A 14,940-nucleotide genomic window follows, 5' to 3' on the forward strand; every position below is an offset into this window, starting at 1 on the left:
TCCTTAGGGATTTTTTTTTAATGATTTGGATGACAATTGATAGTGTGTTCTTTCAGCCTAAGCCAGTAGTGTACTTTTCAAAAGAATGCTTTTAGGACCTTAATGCCCTTCATTGATTTATGAAATATGTCCCCTCTGCTACACCAATATAAATACTTCCAAGCTGCTGCCCCTCTGAAGCTCATTTTAAAAGCTGCCAGCTAATAATCTATCTTTAGATTTGTTCCTTTGCCAACTTCCTAATGAATTATGTATGGCTAACCTCTTTTGGTTACATAAGGGCTATTCAGCTAAGTTGACATTTGTCCCCATAGAACTCTGCAGACCTCCCTATGATTATGTCACCTTTTCCCTCAGGCACTATCTTCCCCTTCTTCTGTCCTTTCCACATCAGCAATAGCCTTGTAACTTGCCTATACAGCAAAGCAATGCCAAGATAAGCCCTGTAAAACAAAAATAACAGTAACAAGTGCAGTTTATTATGCAAACTTAAAATCACTCTGAGGAAATTATGCTGAAGACAAAGAAAAAATTAATTACAAAGGAAGAATACAATTGAAATCTTTGTGCCTGGGAAAAGTATTAACTCTTTACCCCCAAATAATTTGCAAAAAGTACGTATTAGATCTAAAATTCTTGCCTGACTAGCCAGGAGAAGCTTCAGACTGATTTCATCCATCATTTGTCTGGGATGAAGTATCTTGACTAACTAGTGTGCTTGATTTCTCTTCCTATATACAGCTTTATAAAGGTGTCTGTGAACTAGGCCACTGGGCTGAAAAATTCCTGACAGCTTACTTTGCCTATAAGGATGGTGATATAGATTCTTCTCTTGTTCAGTATGCACTGCTTGCAGAAATGGGGTATGAAGTAGCTCAAAGCAATTCAGCATTCATTTTGGAATCTAGTAAGATAAGTTAAAATTCTCTGCAATTCCCCAATCATACATATGCATATATGACTTTACTATAGAGGCACTTTTAGTCTTGATGGAATGTTTTCTGTTTTTCAGAAAAGGCTAACATTCTTGAGAAAGAGAAGATGTATCCAATGGCACTTCTCTTATGGAACCGAGCTGCTGTTCAAGGTATAAAATCTAGATTAAAAAGTAAACACATACCTGGCCCATGATTACTCACTTAATTTGGTTCAGCTGTGCTCTTGGGCACATATGTATAACGGTACAGAATATCAAGTAGATGGCACTTCAGACCATATTGATGTTAGAGATCATTTCCAGGCATTCTAATTATTCTCAAAGTCCCTTGGTTTCGCAAATGCTAAGAATTTTTCTATGGCTCTGTCTCCATGGCACCAGAACTGTTGTTTGAAACATGATAATTTTACAAAAGAAAACAAATTTCTTGGTTTGGCTTCAGTCACTGGTTTGCTGAGTTGTTTATGGAATTAATAATTGACATGACCTATGTCTCTGAGTTCATGGGCCAAATTAATTATGTATCTAAGACTCAGTTGATTTCTCTTTGAAAAAATATATTGATGATTCAACAAAGTTCTGATCTTTACTATAGCCATTAACGTGTTAGAATTAAGATAAAACAAAGTAGAATGAATGGCAAGATCCTTTCTCTTGCCTGGAGTCCTCAAGTCATTCCTGTGCATTTACTTTGTATGTGGTAAAGAATATAAAATGGTGTTACTTGGAATAGCATTGACAGGTGGCATTTACATTACTATGCTTCTCCCAAATTTCCCCCTAAAATTGCAGTATTAAGAGCAGGGAGATGTTGCAAAGCTGTCAGAATTGGCTTTTGGATATGTGAGGAAGTCACATAGTAAGAGCAATTTTACTTCCAATTATGTTTTTTAAAAATCATGCTATGGCCAAATCATCCTTTTAACCAGGAAGTGAATAGGATAAAAATGATTTTCAACTGATACTAATATGAGGCAGAGAAGAAAGTCGCAGTGATGCCTTCTCAGATCCAGCTGAGCTGGTAAAGCAGCAGCAAGCCATCACTGTGCTTTTAGTGAGAAATTCTATGTTTTCTAAAATGCAATAACGACCTTATTTGGAGTAGGGAAAACAACACCAGCAATCTCTCAGCCATGGCAAATCAGCTCAGTTGCAACAAATGCATGTTTATTTCAAACCAGGAAATGGTGTGGAAATTGGATCAAGGAGAAGAGAAATTGAAAATGAGAAAACATGAATATTAAACAGAATTCCCTCAATCTAAAATAAAGCCGCTGTGCTAAAAATAATTATGTGTCACAAGAGAGATTGGGCATAAGTGTCTCCAAAGATATGGCTGCTGAATAGCTCTTTGGGGGTAAGGAAATGTAATAATGGAATTTTCCAGCTAGTCACTCACTATTGGTCTCTTTTGGCAATTGCTTCATGTGAAGAGGGTGTTGACCCATCAGCACGCAGTATCTGTCTTGTAACTGTGAAATTCGAGCAGGAATCCTTCTAATGTCAACCAATCCCCACTCAAGCCTGTTGGGCATAGTTAGTCCCCCTCATTAGAGCAGAACTGAATCTTTTAAGAACCAGCTTGTTCATGCACTCTATTCTCAGAGACTTCAGGAATCCTGCAATTGGCTTGTAAAGCTTGAAAATGCACAGAAGTGCCCTATTCCTGTAGAATTATGACTCCTTGAGTCAAAGAAGGATGACTTTGGACAAAATTAGAGATGGAGTGTGTTTCTCCTTAAGACTTTATGGACTTCTAACCTCTCTAGGCCTCTGCAGAATCCTCTCTTGGGGAACAATCCAACATGTAGGACCTTGTCAATGTAAGAATTCTGTAAAATTAGCTCTATTCATGTAACACTATGGAGCATTGCATTACATTTCTTAGAGGAATCTACATTTTAATAGGGAATTCTAGAAGGTGAAAATAACTTTATTACACTAACGATTGTAGGCACTTTACTAGGTTAAATGGGGAGAAAATTTTGGAACTAGTCCTATAGCACTTAATGACACACTCAGACCACCCCATACTCAGTACTTCCTCTTTTCCAAGGACTCCTAGACTGTAATAGACTGGATGTCCTAGATGAGTTATCCTTTATCTTCTCAACATCTGTCTATCTGTCTGTCTGTCTATCTATCTTTCCGTCTGTCTGTCTATTTTAGTACTGGGGTTTGACCTCAGGCTAAGCAAGCACTCTACCACCTGAACCACACCACTAGCCCTTTCTGGTTTGGTCATTTTTAAAAGTTAAGATTGTATGTTTTTGCTGGAGTTTGGGCTCAAGATTTAACTTTCCTGCCTCTGCCTCCTGTGTAGCTAGGATTACAAGCATGAGCTATCACACCAAGCTTACTCAATCTTTCTTTTGCAAACAAAAGCATGGGGGCTCCCTTCCTCTTAGAAGTCATCTCAAGAGAAAGGTGACCTTCAGTCAAAAGACTGAGACTGAAGCTGAGAGGTAAAGCTCTGGAGATAGTGAGTACGCAACACACTTTTGAAAAGGTTCAGTGTAAGGTTCATAGAAGATATTAGATCATGTTTGAATGGCTAATGGTGTTGATCTGGGACAGAAGAAGCTAGTGATATAGAAGAATAGGGCTGCAACAATGAAAGCTAAGAATGGAAGAAAAGGGATTCAGTCTCCTAGAAGAAGTTTATCTACCTCTAAGAAATGAATTTAAGGCTGGACATTGGGGACTCATGAATGTAATTATAACTACTGAGATCTGAGAATCATGGCTCAAGGCCAGCATGGGCAGGTGAATCCATGACAGTCTTATCTCCAATTAACAACCATAAAACCAGAAATGGCTCTGTGGCAAAGTGGTAGAGTGCTAGACTTGAGCAAAGAGCTCAGGGACACAGCCCAGCCCCTGAGTGCAAGCCCCACAATCAAGAAAAAAATCAAATGAATTTAAAAAGTAAAATTTTATAAATATTCATGTATAACATTCAGAATGTGTGTAATTATATGGATATAATTTTAATTATGCTTTATTATCTTTAAGTACATGTACAAAGGAGTTACCATTTGACAACTTAGTTTATAAGTACAATGCATCAGGGGAGGGAAGGTGGGAGAAAAATGAGGGACGGAGTAACAAGTATGACAAGAAATGTACTCACTACCTTACATATGTAACTGTAACCCCTCTGGATACTACCTTGACAATAAAATTAAATAAGTACAATGCATCTTGATGATGTCACCCCTTTATTCAATCTCCTCATCCCTCCCAACCCCACCACTTCCATCAATTTTCTTAGTTTCATATGATATACATTGAACATTATAATTGTGCTCTCCTCCCTTCATGTCTTCATTTGTCTACTCACTTCCTTTTCCACCTGTACCCCTTTTCTTTCCTTTTTTACAGCTCAGTAGACTGACTAACTAAAAGCTAAATATGAATCATTGAGTTACAATTCTTCTTCTCTTTCTACTATTTCTCCAGGCAATGCATTTGCCAGAGTGAAAATTGGAGATTACCATTACTATGGCTATGGGACTAAGAAAGACTATCAAACAGCAGCTACACATTACAGCATTGCAGCTGACAAATATCACAGTGCACAAGCCATGTTCAATCTGGCTTATATGTATGAACATGGCTTAGGTATTGCAAAGGTAAGCACATTGGTTTAAATCTAGCAATGACAGCTGTATAGGAAGAGGAAATCTATAAGTGTTTTGAATTTCGTTAATGTCATCAATGTAAAGGAAGGAAGGAGAAGATTTAGCATTTCTTGAGTCTCATGTCAATACATATTATTAATACTATTTTTCTACTACGAATCCTATGAAGGTCATATCGTTTTCTCAATTTATATCAAGGACATGAATAATAAATAGAAGATATCTAGTCAAGGCCAATTTGAATCATAAGTTCCTACTTTTCCCAGAACATACCTTTTTCCATGGGCCTCACTTCTATTCCTTTTCTCCTTACAGACTTTTTTTCCAGTGACATTTCCACTGACTCCCAAGTCCTCAGTAACAAAGGACAAAGTGTAATGAAGGCCGTGCTAGAAACTGATGTGGCACTATTTTAGAAATGTCTTATAGAGCAACTAGCATTTCCATAACAGGGTATTGAGTATTCTAGGAAGGCCCAAGAGAATAGATGCATATTCATTAATGAAAGAGCACTAACACTACATGAAGCTATTGGGAAAATCCCCTAGTCAGTGATTCTACATAACCTGAGGATGGCATTGGGGTCTGACAGGGTGAGCAAGTTTTGTAACATGTCAATGTTGATATTAATTGGGCCAGGTGTGTTATGTGCACTATGTCTCTTTTAAATCACATAGTCAGTTGGTGAAGCCCTGTAATTGTCCTAAATGTATGAATCAAGAAACTTCTGACACAGAGGTTATGTCATTTGGCTGAGATTACAGAGCTCATCAGTGGAAGGGTCAGAGCTCAGGCCTGTCTGATACTTTAGAGAGAAAAAAAATGGGCCCTAGACTGAGTTATTCTTAATCATGTATTTATATTTGGTGTTTATATTCCTAAATGCACTTTAGAATCAAATAATGTGAAGAATATTGGATTTTTTATGCTCTTGTTTTCTCTCCATTTGTGCTAGTAGTAATTTTAGAAATATTGGTAGAGAATTTCCTCTCAGAAGTGCTAAACAGTGCACACAGGCAGCCAAGGCAGCTTCTCCAGGTGCCAATTATCCAGGTCCCCAGTGTCTTGTTCTCCCATGCAGCCTGCCTTTTGGACAAATTCTATTCAATGGCTTTGGCACCCTAGGCAGTAGAAAGAATATCAAGTCCAAATCCAACCTATTTCCTCCATTTCAAGCAGTTGTAAGCTACCTGTGTTTATAAAAATGGAAGGAGAACAGACTGGACCAGGGAGCTAAATTGGATGATCTGTTGGATGTTATTTAGCAATTCTCCACCTCCCACCATCACCATATCAGTAAAACAGAACTAATGATACCTGGCCTGGCCTTCACTTTGAAGATAAAATGAATGAACATGCCTTTGTGAAAGAGCTTTGTAGTCAAATATGGGGAATCACTTGTATTTAGATCAGAAGGAAATCCTGAGCAACTGCTGAGGAAGAGGCTTTTATAAGATTAAAGCTTTTATTCACAATTCCTCACGTAAAAACATAATAACCCAAGATGAGTTTTGTTTATGAAAAGCATGCTAATGCCTCACTCCAAGTGTTAAATTCAAGTTGCTCTCCTGCCCTGTGTGATTCAAAAGGGACTCAGTCTTCTGACAGCAACATCCTCACTTCAGGAAGACCATATTTGCCTTGAATCCTTGGAAGCATCCTGTCAGGACACAGAACAGGAGAGATACTGCCTGCCAGGCCCAGCTGGCCAGCCATGTTGGAGGCTTTGCTTTCCCTTCTTAGTCACCATGAACCCCTCTTCTAGCCACTGTCTTCACAATGTCAAACCGTAGCTGTGGAAACAGCCAGGTCAGACATTCAGGAAAATACTTTGATGTTTCTCTCTGACAAGTTCCTATTTTTTTCTGCCAGTGTTCTTGGTAAATTGTGAATAGTTCACTTTGATCAGTCTGTCTTAGTTGAGGTCTAATTTTTTTCCTTCCCCCCACCCTTTTTCTTTACCTTTTGATTTAACTAATGAAAAAAAACACTACCCTTAATCTTAGCCATTAGAGAAATAAGGATACAGAGGCAAAGTGTATTAATCTTGTCACCTCATAGTCACATTTACTGAAACTCAAATAAGGCTCCAGCTAATTAAAATCCCGAAATTTACTGTAATGAACCTAAAAGGTTAGGAGAAGAGATCATCCAAGCTCTTGTCATCATGTACATACCTCTTCAGAAAGGCACTTCACAATTGTTCTATTAATCCTCCTGTGATGTGTAAAATATTACCGGAGTTTCTCTGAGAGCCAGGTAAGACTGTTAGGTTTATAAACTCTATACTTAAGACCTCTAGGGAGGAAAGTGAGATATAAATCAACTCTTGGAAAATCAATGTAAAAATATGGGTCATTGTTGTTCTATTTTTAAATCTGTGACTGAAATGGCTCTACCCACGAACAACTAGTCACCAACCGCTAAAGATTAATGATTTGTAATTACTGATGTGTAGTTAGGAATTTATCATCACTAATCTTTATTTAGGATAATTGCTAAGACTAAATTTCTCAGCAGCTTTTGCCTCTATGTGACTAGTTCTCAGCAATGGAACAGACATAAAAGAAAACATTTGTTGATATAGTTAAGAAGTAGATAGGCATTCTCCCTAGTCTCTTTCCCCTTCTGTTGACTCAATGCAGCGGAAGGCACAAAGGCCATAAAGACTTGCAGTCACATAGTGGAAAGAGCTTAAGACTTTCAGATACATGTGAAGAAAAGTCACCACCAACCAGCACATCCAGATTAGAATGTTGAGTGAGGGAAAAACAAATGTTTATGGTATTAGACTACTGAAGTCATGACCTTAAATTAACAAATTTTATCTATTTGTTAACAAAATTTATCTAACAAAGTTCTAACATGTTATTGCTGATAAAGCTTAACTCTGGCGCTGTTACTCCCCTTTCTTCCTTCCCTCTCAAAAAAAAAGAAAGAAAGAAAGAAAAGAAAAGAAGGAAGGAAGGAGAGTGGGAGAAGAAAATCACTCATAAAACACAAACAAGTAAACACATAAAATAATGTTAATTTGTTTTCTATTGCCTAATGAATTCCTGACTTTTTTACCCCACTGACATTCTTCAAGGAACATCACCATTAACTTTTCAATGAACCCCAGAATTAAAGATGTATGCTATCATGGCATGAGGTTCTGCCTTTCATTCATTCATTTATTCATTTGAACATTTATCAAGTGCTTGTTTTGTGTCAGGAAACATTGTACTCTTGTTTTTGAGGACATGAACAGAATAAGACAGTGGTCAAATGATTTATAATTGCATATGGGAGAAACATACCCATAGCTATAGGTAAAAACCAAAGTGGTGCACCTGTGTGTGCACACGTGTGTGTACTAACACACACACACATACACCACTGAAAAGAATGAAAAGCAAAGTACTAAACATGTAAAGGAGAGGAAAATTAATTCTATGGAGGAGACAATTAGGATACTCATATTCTGTTCCAAAATATATAATATGGAGTATGAGAACCCATAATAACCATTTTTAAAAGGAAGCCTGTATGCTTGAAGATAATGACAACTATCCTAAAGACAAAAAGTGAGGAAAAATGATCATTTGGAGATACATGTCATATATATATATATTTTTTATGTATCTAGTCATTCTATAAATATATAGATTATATATATTATACAGACCATACAGAGTTATATATAAACTATATAGTCTATATATAATATGTAATCTATATATGTAGTCTCTCTCTATATATAGAACTTATAAAATTTATAAAACCCCTAAATGCTCCCCAGTAGAGATACATTATAAATGGATTATTATACAGTGATGTATATCTGGTACTAGTGCATGAGTGGGTTAAAAGAAGATTATATGGATTTGAATTCTAACTCAGCATGTGATAAGAATTTAAATAACTTAACCCCTCTGTGCCTCTTCAAAACACAGTTAATACTACCTGCCCTACAGAATTGTCATGATTAACTGACATTGGAAATTGGCACACAACAAATATTTAATAAATATTAGTCATCTCCATGATATACAATAATATATAAAAATATTATTTAAGCAGGGTGCTAGTAGCTCATGCCTGTAATACTAGCTAATAGGAGGCTGAGATCTGAGGATTAAAGTTTGAGGCCAGCCTGGGCAGAAAAGCCCATGAGACTTTTATCTCCAACAAATTATTAGAAAACTGGAAGTGGCGCTGTGACTCAAAGTGACAGAGGGATAGCTTTGAGCAAAAGAGCTCATGGACATTGCATAGGCCCAAATTCAAGTCCCACAATCGACAACATACATACATACATACATAAATATTATTCACTAGAAGACTATATCAGCACATATTTTGTTTAAAGTATATTATTAGGTTAAAATAAAAAGTCAGACAACAGAACATTATGTGGGGTGAAAAAAACTTCCCTAGATTAAAGCATGTATAATGATTATATTAAAAAATTAGAACAATGTGTATAATATCAGTAGTTATCACTCCATAGTGGGTATATGGGTTGCTTTATTTTCTCAGTTATTCAGTTCTATAATTTCAAAATTTCTCCTAATTTACATAGGGCACATTCAAAACAAGACCACCATAGCATTTCATTATTTTAAGAACAATTTTTACATTTACATCATCTGTCTTGATACAAGAAATGTTTTATGACACTTAAACATTTGGGACTGGAGAAAACTTGCATCATATAATTGCACAATTTTCCTAAACTATGAATTTGGTTGCTAGATAGTTCTGAATCTTTGAATTATGGGGCATTTTAGTTAGAATTTAGTTAGACTAGATTATTTAAAAATAAAGAGTCTGCGGGTTGGTTTATATAACTTCCTATATCACTGAATTCAGCTAACATACCATAGACAAGTTAAACATAAGGATTATAATATGAAATAAACTTCTCATTTACTGTGACCATGGCCATTTTTTTTTTTTTTTTTTTTTGCCAGTCCTGGGCCTTGGATTGGACTCAGGGCCTGAGCACTGTCCCTGGCTTCCTTTTGCTCAAGGCTAGCACTCTGCCACTTGAGCCACAGTGCCACTTCTGGCCGTTTTCTGTATGTATATGTGGTGCTGGGGAATCGAACCCAGGGCCTCATGTATACGAGGCAAGCTCTCTTGCCACTAGGCCATATCCCCAGCCACGACCATGGCCATTTTTAAAGAACACTATCAAGAAGATATCTATTGTTCAGTGTGTGTGTGTGTGTGTTTGTGTGTGTCTGTGTGTGTGTGATTTTTCAGGTATGGCTTTTTGCTTTTTCTAGATGGGTTTTAGATTGTGTTCTCCTATGTATGCCTCCTGCATAGCTGGGTTCATAGAATTTCATTATCATTCTCAGATTTTGTTGTTGTTGTTGAGATGGTGGAATCTCAAATCACAATCATCCTAATCTCTTCTTACAGAATAGCTGGGATTATATGTAAACCACTTTACCCAGCTTGATTTGAACATTTTATTAAATAAGATCAAAGAATGAAGGATCTTTTCTAGAGTTCAGTGATAATCTTTCTTTTATGAATTGCTCTAATTAGGCAGAAGCATTTGGAAATTTGTCTGGAAATTTTAAAGTAAGAATTTTTACATCCTACTTTATTCCAAAGTTTGAGGCAGCTGGGTAGAGGATAGTAACCACATTCTACTTTAGTAAGGCTTCTTGTTTTTTTCTATTACCTAGTAATAGAACTAATGGTGTTTATGCTTCAAGAAGTAACCTCAAAATAACTAATTTATGAAAGACAGGGGCTGGGAATGTGGCTTAGTGGTAGAGTGCTTGCCTAGCATGCATGAAGCCCTGGGTTTGATTCCTCAGCACCACATACACAGAAAAAGCCAGAAGTGGCACTGTGGCTCAAGCGGTAGAGTGCTTGGTGAGGATGAAACCCAGCATGTCCTCTTTCATGAGAGAGGAGTTGGGCTTCCCCCGTCCCTTCCTTGGTTTTAATCAAATCTCAGCTTAGTATGAAATAGCTGTTAACTGAGCCTCAATCTGCAGACTTTGACCAAAAGAGGAGATGAAGTTCCACACAGAAATGTGGCTACTGTCAAACTGAGTCAAACTCAGAATGGTGATGACAGGCCCTTGGGAAAAGAGTAGAATGGCAACAGGTTGGAAGAAACCATCATCTATTCCCAACATCTAGGACCATTTCCTTCCCAAAGACCTCATGCTGTGGCTCTTGAAGTGGTATTCTTCAGGACAAACACAAGTATGTGGGTCTCCAGGAGGATTTGTGACTGGGAGTGTGGAAACTGTGCTTTGGAAGAATTCACCACTGTGTGAGACTTTGAAATTCCTTGTCAACTGGATCTTCAAATCTCACGTATTCTGATGATATAAAGAATAACATATTTGCAATGTGGAAAAGTTACCAACCTATGGGCGAGATAAGAGGAAAATTCCACATATATTGTCACCATTATGAAATAATCAGTGAACACTGTTCTTTGTTTTCTTCTAATAGTTTACCCATCTAAATTTATCGTATCTTGGATATAATAAATTAATGCTTTCTGGAAAAAAAAAAAAGAGGTAGAGTGCTAGCCTTGAGTGCTCAGGCCCAAGCCCTAGTACTGGCAAAAAAAAAAAAAAAAAAAAAAAAGACAGACTGAAATATTGACAAAGCTAATTTTCCCTGAATATCCTATTTGAGTCTGCTATCTTTCCCATGTGTGGTTAACACACAGCTGTTACAGTCAGCAGAGTGTTATTATAAGACTACCCATTGAATGTGTTGGAATGAGAGGTTTTACACTGATTTTCTCTGTTGCCAGGAATATTTGTTCCAAACAGTCTTCTAAATTTTAAGCAAAAGCATTCTTCTTTCTCCAGCACATCTATTTACCAGACTTCAAAGCTATGGAAATTTTTAAGAAATGACAGAACACCACTGACAGAAGACACTACTCAAGAAACAGGTTTAACAGAGGCCTCCAGGGCTCACAACTGTTGAAGCCTGTGATGAAGGAGACAGAAAATAACATATTTGGATGGCAGTTCCTAAAATATTTCTCCTCTTACTTTTCTTTTGAAGTAGTTCATGGGCACTCAAGCAAAACACTTTCAGGACACTTCATCCTTTACAAGTAATACTCCTTAGCCTTTTCACCACAATTTGACAAAGCAAAAATAAAGTAAGCACAATATTCCATAGAAAGTGAAAATAAAACATTTCTCTCTGCCATTATCTAATAAGATCAAAAGAAAGTCCCTGACAATATAGTATTATGTCATTTGAAGAATCAACCCAAGAACCAAATATTGTATTCCTTCATTCTAGAAAATATTATTGAAGCCCTACTACATAGTAGGCACTATATTAAATACTAGGAACAGGTAATCTAAGACCTTGTCTTCAAGGACTTACAGACAAACAAACAAATTCACAACTTCAGATAACATAAATATGACTGTGATAATTATAAATGAATTATTGTTCCTTCACTACCTACATTTCTGTTTGTTTTAGGAATCTGTGCTCTTAGTATCTAATGATCTCTATCCCTTTCCTTGAAATCACAAGTACAAGGAAGGAGCTGGTCCAGGGTATCCAAGAAAGCTTTTTAAGGCTTGTCTTAGTTTCTTTATAATACAAATCTAATGGCTTAAAACAACACATATTTATTCCTTCATGGTTTCTGTAGATCAAAAGTCTTGGTGATTTGACTGGACCTTCTGTATGGGGTCTCACGTGACAAAAATCAAGGTTGTGGTCTTCACTGGAGGCTCTGGGAGGAATATGCTCTCAAGCTCATTCAGGTGGTGGCTAGACTGAAGTTGTATGATCAAGGATTCTGTATCCTTGCTAGCTGTTTGAATTTCACCTCATTATTCCCTTGTGCCCCTCCCCCCTTCCAGCAATGGTGAGTTGAGTGTCTGGTTTTTTTTTTTTTTTTTTTTTTCTTTTTTTTTTTTGGCCAGTCCTGGGCCTTGGACTCAGGGCCTGAGCACTGTCCCTGGCTTCTTCCCGCTCAAGGCTAGCACTCTGCCACTTGAGCCACAGCGCCGCTTCTGGCCGTTTTCTGTATATGTGGTGCTGGGGAATCGATCCTAGAGCCTCGTGTATCTGAGGCAGGCACTCTTGCCACTAGGCTATATCCCCAGCCCGAGTGTCTGGTTTTCTTATTCATTGTAGAGATAGTTCTGTTTAAAGGCTCAAACAATTATATGGAGTTCACCTGGATGATCTAGGATAGTCTGTCTTAGGATCTATAACCTTGATTATATTTGCAAAAGCCCCTTTGCCATATGATATACCTGCAGGTTCTAGAGATGAAAGCATAAACATTTTTAGGGGACCACTCTGCCAAATATAAATTACAGTATTTCTAACAATGGTTTCTGTTTATTTTTTAAGAACCTGTAGCTAATGAGGATGGGCTGCTGTTCTATTTCTAGGACATCCACTTGGCAAGGAGATTGTATGACATGGCTGCTCAAACAAGTCCAGATGCTCACATACCTGTGTTCTTTGCCCTTATGAAACTGGAAACTATGCATTTGCTCCGAGACATCCTGTTTTTTAATGTAAGTGAGGCTCAAATAGGCCCTGAGGCTCTGGAATTCCAATAAGCAACTCTTAGGAACAAAATGATGAGGCCCATCATAAGAGTATTTTTTTAAGATGGCTTTCCCTTGATAAGTAGCATTCAGTCTTATATTTGCCATGCAGAGCAGCTTTACTTGCTATATTGAGTATGTGTTGGCACTTTGTAGTACACCCAGTGAATTCATTTAGTAGATATTTTTTTCAGCACAAACTATGTTCAAAACCTTAAGTGAAATAACATGTGCTATATATACTTGTTCAAAACAACAGCTCTTGCCATCAAAAATCTCAGACTGGTAAGCAGATGGCAGGTAGCAAATGGTACCACAAAGAGGTACAATTTGAAAAGAATTTGAAATTAAATATTATAAATCTTTGAGGTTATTCCAATGGTTGTAGCTGAGACCTCTCTAAAAGCTGTAAGCCAGCAAATATTGTCTCTCCCAAGACTTGCAGGAAGCAGAGCAGAATTGATGAGGTCTGCTAGAGGTGGGAGGTGAATAAGATAATGGATCTGAATACAGTGGTAATTTGGGCCTTTTTTTTTTTAACACGAATGTCACTTGTCAACAGTTTACAATGAGATGGAAATGGATGAAATTGGACAACACCATTGGACCGTACTGGGATTTATTTGTGATTGGCCTACTTGTTGCCACACTGATCTTCTTGCTTAGAAATCATTATAGGTAGGCTCTGGATGATCCAAAAAACATGCTCATGGGTTTATGCTAAGCTATCCTCAAAATAAAGAATTTCCTCAACCAAATCATAAAACCTGCTTGCCAATTTTTCACACAGGCCTGAAACAGGCAGAAGACAAAGCGTGAGACCTATCCTAGAGAAACAACTTCAGAGATTTTGTTGTAGTGGTGCTTTCCTGTAATCCCAGCTACGGCTGGGGAAAGAGAATATAGGAGGATTATTGTCCAAAGGTAGTCTGGGCAAAAAAGCACAAAACAGTATCTCAAGACCACTAAAAAGAAGAAGAATAACTGTGTGGCCAAGTGGTAGAATGTTTATTTAGTAAGCATAAGACCTTGAGTTCAAGCTCCAGTACTGTCCCCCTAAAAACAAACCAACAAAAAACAAAGAGAGAAAAACAAGTGTGACTTGTTTTTTGCTTAGTTGAAGGGAACACATGGGAGAGGGTGTGAACTGGTTACCACAACATGGTTACAAACTTGTCGTCTTGGTGACACTAGCCAACACTTGAGGATAAAGACCACTATTTCCATGTTATACTATGGCAGCTTCCTCAGAAAAATGCCCTCCCCTTTCAAGAGGGTAGCTGGGTTTCTTGTTTCCTACAGATATACCAAGGTGAAAAGAGGAATGAGTTTGTGGAAGGCAGGAATACAGATACCTTAGAAGTTGCCTTATATATGAAACTGTAACCCCTCCGTACATCACTTTGACAATAAATAAATTTTTTAAAAGACAATGATTTCAAATAGACCTTGCACAAATGGATCTTCAGCAACAATCCTGTGAGTCACTGAAATGCTAATGAACAACAGCACCATATGAGCAGCAGTGTCTAGAAAGCAAAGAGTTGGAGCCATTGAGGGAGATGACATCATTTTTCTAGGCAAAAGTGAAAAGGTCAGATACTACAGCTGCCCTGAGAAACAATTCAGGAGCCCAGGCTTGGGGGAAAAGAAGGATGGGTGGGCAAGGAGAGTCAAGAGGCTGTGACTTATGTTGAAGGTTAGGCCTAAATCCCAGTTCTTCAACTTTCAAACCTGCCACATGGGAAGAATACCTATTTTAGAGAGCTGCTGTGAAGATTAAATGAGATAA

General features: G+C 37.5%; 1 protein-coding gene across 2 annotated transcripts in view; it reads left to right on the forward strand.

Annotated features, from left to right (window-relative positions):
- Sel1l2 (SEL1L2 adaptor subunit of ERAD E3 ligase) overlaps window positions 1-14,291 on the forward strand; it is an 84,934-nt gene extending 70,643 nt beyond the window's left edge. Inside the window, exons 16-20 of one of the 2 annotated variants that reach the window (XM_048348779.1) lie at window positions 742-907; window positions 1,013-1,087; window positions 4,400-4,572; window positions 12,987-13,115; window positions 13,711-14,291. In XM_048348779.1, the coding sequence (XP_048204736.1) occupies window positions 742-907; window positions 1,013-1,087; window positions 4,400-4,572; window positions 12,987-13,115; window positions 13,711-13,830 (663 nt within the window). In that variant the 3' untranslated portion in view covers window positions 13,831-14,291. The remainder of the gene's footprint in view (window positions 1-741; window positions 908-1,012; window positions 1,088-4,399; window positions 4,573-12,986; window positions 13,116-13,710) is intronic. The other variant, XM_048348780.1, reaches the window with a different exon arrangement.
- The last annotated feature ends 649 nt before the right edge of the window (window positions 14,292-14,940 follow it).

This window comes from Perognathus longimembris, chromosome 6, assembly GCF_023159225.1.
Source record: "Perognathus longimembris pacificus isolate PPM17 chromosome 6, ASM2315922v1, whole genome shotgun sequence".
In the NCBI taxonomy this organism is placed as follows: domain Eukaryota; kingdom Metazoa; phylum Chordata; class Mammalia; order Rodentia; family Heteromyidae; genus Perognathus; species Perognathus longimembris.